General features: G+C 33.5%; 1 protein-coding gene across 1 annotated transcript; it reads left to right on the top strand.

Moving 5' to 3' along the window:
* The first annotated feature begins 2571 nt into the window (after positions 1-2571).
* Positions 2572-3103, top strand: LOC107876603. Its single transcript, XM_016723490.1, has 2 exons — positions 2572-2697; positions 2774-3103. Exons 1-2 carry the CDS (start codon positions 2572-2574, stop codon positions 3101-3103), a joined length of 456 nt encoding a protein of 151 aa, XP_016578976.1.
* Positions 3104-4050: the final 947 nt, after the last annotated feature.

The raw sequence follows: 4050 nt of genomic DNA, 5'->3' as shown, positions 1-4050 counted from the left end.
GTAAAGTTTTGATTTTTTCCTTCTTTTTTGGAAACTCGTTCCGGGGGTCCGTTTTGACCCCGAGCCAAAAATAGTCAATATGTGTGTCGTTGGTTTATTTTGATGCTTAGATTCCATATTTGATGTCTTTAGTGGAGTTTGAAATTGTTCATGAAAAGTAAGATCATGGGTTTGAAGAGTAGCAAACCGGTTTTGACTTTTGAGGTAGGTTGTGGCTTAACTTTTTCAGACTGAGTTGGGTAGTAAATAATGATACAAAATGCATGTTAAGGGTAGGAACTAATCATGAAAAATGTCTATCTGTGTGTTGTGCCCGTGTGGATCTTATATGTGATGTAATTATCGAAATTGAGATATTATGTGATATGTGTGATCGTGCGGGGTCCTATGTGATGTTGATAGCCTTGAATACATGTGAAAAATTGTATTGAGTTGTTAAAATGCTTAATGTGGTACCATTGGTGTATTGTGATTATATTCATAATTTATTGGCATATGAGACGTGGAAATTCATGAATGAAACAAAAATAATGAGTGGATATTGTCTTATGTGGTTGTGGAAATATATCATTGTGGTTCGTTGTGAAAATATATCATGTGGTTGATTGTGGAAATATATCATGTGGTTGATTGTGTAAATACTCATTGTGATTGGTTGTGAGCATTACATCTCCATACCATACTCATTCATGAAACATTTATACCACCGTGATAACATCTGAGAAATACTGGCAACACCTGATAACACCTTTTCAAGAGATGTATCGGAAAGAAGATATGATATATGTGGATTGTATACGGGTTGACGAACCCCCAATGGGTCCTGCGTTGGGAGGCCTACCTCTGTAGTTGTATACGGGGATTGTGCTACGATCCCGGAGGTTGTGCGAGGACCTTGTGCCTCATCATCATTATCAACATATACATTACACTTACTTTATTGTATTTATATTGTGTTGTACTGCCATATTAACTTGCCATTTATGTAATTGTCTTAGCTTCTTTTACTTGTATATGATGATCTTGTATATGCATGTTCCCCCTTATTCTACTTATATATGATATAATGTATACTTGTGTTATATCTGGTCGTGATGTTATATTATATATGATATATTAGAACTATTAGTACAAGCGGTGTGGGCTACCATTGTAGGACATTTTCTGATTGCAGGTTACGTGCCCTTAGTGTATATTTTGTATGTTTTATTTACTACTTTGCTTGGTCGGCCTATGATATCTACTGAGTACAAGTGGACCGTACTCATGCCTACTACGCCCTTTTGGTGCAGGTCCTAGCTCGAGTGTATCTCAGCTTGCTTGACTCAGGCGATTGTTAGAGCTTCCAAGGTAGCGGTTGGACATTCATGCGTCCGAAGTTCACCTTTATCTTTTTATAGTAGTTATGTCTTTATTAGTATTCGGAGATAGATGTTATTCCTTTGTGGTTATTTTTTTAATGTATCTAACTTCTGGACTGTATTAGTAGTTCTTACACTATTGACATCTGGTTTTGGGTATGATTGGTATTTTGGATAAGTTCTTTTCGCATGGTTATGATTACTTATATGGTTCGGCTTCATTCTAGATGCCTTACCTTGGGATATTTCTGTCTTTTTCTCTTTTTGTATCAGTTTGGATGATAGACTTACTTATCAAGATACACCACGACAAGTGCCATCATGGCCCTAGAATCCCTTCCTTTTAGACTTTCTCTCTCTTCTGCCTCATACATCCCAAAACATCCAATTTTTGCTTTATTTTTAGTTCAATTTTTGCTCCATTATTGCACTCCTTATTTTACGCCTAATTTCAAGCTACGTGATTTGGGGGGTTTCAAATTTGTTCAAATAAGGTCTATTATTTCAAATTATTATGTAAATAATTTATTTCATAATAATTAATTGGTCTATTATTTCAAATTATTATGGAAATAATTTATTTCATAATAAATTTCCATAAAATCAAATAATGCATTTTATTTTAAGTCGTTCAAATTTGTTCTATATTGTAGAAGAGAGATTCATTATTTCTTCTATACCTTAATTTGAACTATAATATGCATTACAAATTATTATAGATATAAAATCAGATCAAATTATTTCTACAGTCAACGACTTGAAAGTTGATTTGAACTATAATATCTAAATTATTTTTCCTTTTTGGTTGCATGTATGATTTTATCAAATAATCTAATGGTCAAACCCATCGATAGCCCCTCAAACTTTTCCCTAAAATTCACTTAGGCCCCTAAACTAAGGCTTGTACCTATCAAACCCCTAAATTCCCCAATTTTGTTCCTATTGGGCATTTTTTGCCCATATGGCACTGCGCGTGCTGTGCAACCGCCTGAGGCACGTGAAAACTAAAAAAATTGTCCATGTGGCAAAAGTTAACGTTAAATAACGTTACTTTTGCCATTTCCTTCAATTTCTCTCTTTTTAACCTAAATTTACTCTTCTTATTTCTTCATTCTCTCCTTCATAGATGAGTTCTCATCAACTTCTCTCATCTCACTATCAAAGTTATCTCATAATTCTTTAATTATTTTTTCTCTCATTTTCGATGAGAATGTCGGAAAATTCCGTCAATATTGATGTTCTCGATTTGTGTTACTATTCTGAATTTTGTCCTTTAAGAACTTCAAGGACTCCTTCAAATCCGGGTCGTAGATTTTTTGGATGTAAAGTTCCAAAGGTTTGTATCATTTTCATAGATTTTAATTATTATGTTTTTGGTATTTTTTATTATTCTATTATTTTTTTTATTTTAGGAAAATGGTGGATGTGGGTACTTTAGATGGATTGATCCAAAACCTTCAATATTTGTGCATCAATATTCTGAGGTAGAATCGAGCTTAATGATTAGGTGCAAAGATGGTGAAAATTTGTGTGATCGATTGAAGCAAAAGCTCAAAGACGTTGAACAAGAAAGAGACACTTTGTGTGAGAAATTGAAAGATAGTGAAGGGAAGTTGATTGCATTGAGGCAAAAACTCAAAAAAGTTAAACTTGAAAGGGAATGTGTTAAGCTCAAATTGAATAGACTTGTTCTACTTCTTCTCATTATTCTAACTGTAAAGTGGTTCTTTAATATGGTGTAAGGTGTAGTAGTTAAGTTTGCCTATTGAATAGGCAATTGGATATTGTAATGGTTAGTTTGTAGTAGTTGTTTCGTTAGTTTGTAGTAGTAGTAGTTTGTAGTAGTTGTTTGTTCAGTTTATAGTTGGCCTAGTTTGTAGTAGTTGTTTGTTCAGTTTGTAGTTGGCCTAGTTTGTGGTAGTTGTTTGGTTTGTTTGTAGTAGTTGTTTGAAGGAATCGTTTGTTCAGTTTGTAGTTGGCCTAGTTTGTGGTAGTTGTTTGGTTTGTTTGTAGTAGTTGTTTGAATGAATTGACATATTTTTGTATGACAATCTCATTGTAAATTGGCTACTTTGTGTCTACTTGTGTAGCTACTGAAGGTATTACCATACAACCTATTTGTAACTACTGAAGGTTATGATAAAAATGAACTATATTACAAGTACAAACAGCTAGATATCATATTAACATAACTCAAGATTGAGCAAAAAACTGCATACATGATGTAAAGGTGTTCAAAAAAGGCTCAACATTGAGCAGAATAGTTCTACTGCAGCATACACCAAAATCATTAATTGCTACCTAAGAAAAAGTTATTCAAAAACTAGTAACACAATTTGTTCAAAGACATTATCCCTCATCACAGTGTAAATCATTTCTAAATGAACTACTTCTTTGAAGATCCAATTAATGAAGAAGACTTGGCTGCTTTCATTTTTTTTTCTCTTATTTGCTTTCATTTGTTGCAATTGTGTGTTGGTGACTGCATCTTTTCCATTCCACTTTAGGCCACTAGGTTTAAAACTTATATCTATATTGGTTGGTGAAGCACTCCTTAAATTTATACCTCCATAAAGAACCCTCTCACTTGATGTACCTGGCTGCAAAATTAGACAAAACTGTAAGACAGTGAACATTGAAAACTTGAATGAAAACATTAGGGCAAACATTATTATAGGTAAATAATGAG

The sequence above is a fragment of the Capsicum annuum genome, chromosome 7 (genome assembly GCF_002878395.1).
Source record: "Capsicum annuum cultivar UCD-10X-F1 chromosome 7, UCD10Xv1.1, whole genome shotgun sequence".
Lineage (NCBI taxonomy): Eukaryota > Viridiplantae > Streptophyta > Magnoliopsida > Solanales > Solanaceae > Capsicum > Capsicum annuum.
Note: the sequence above shows the minus strand (reverse complement) of the source record. Positions and strands in the feature narration are given on the sequence as shown.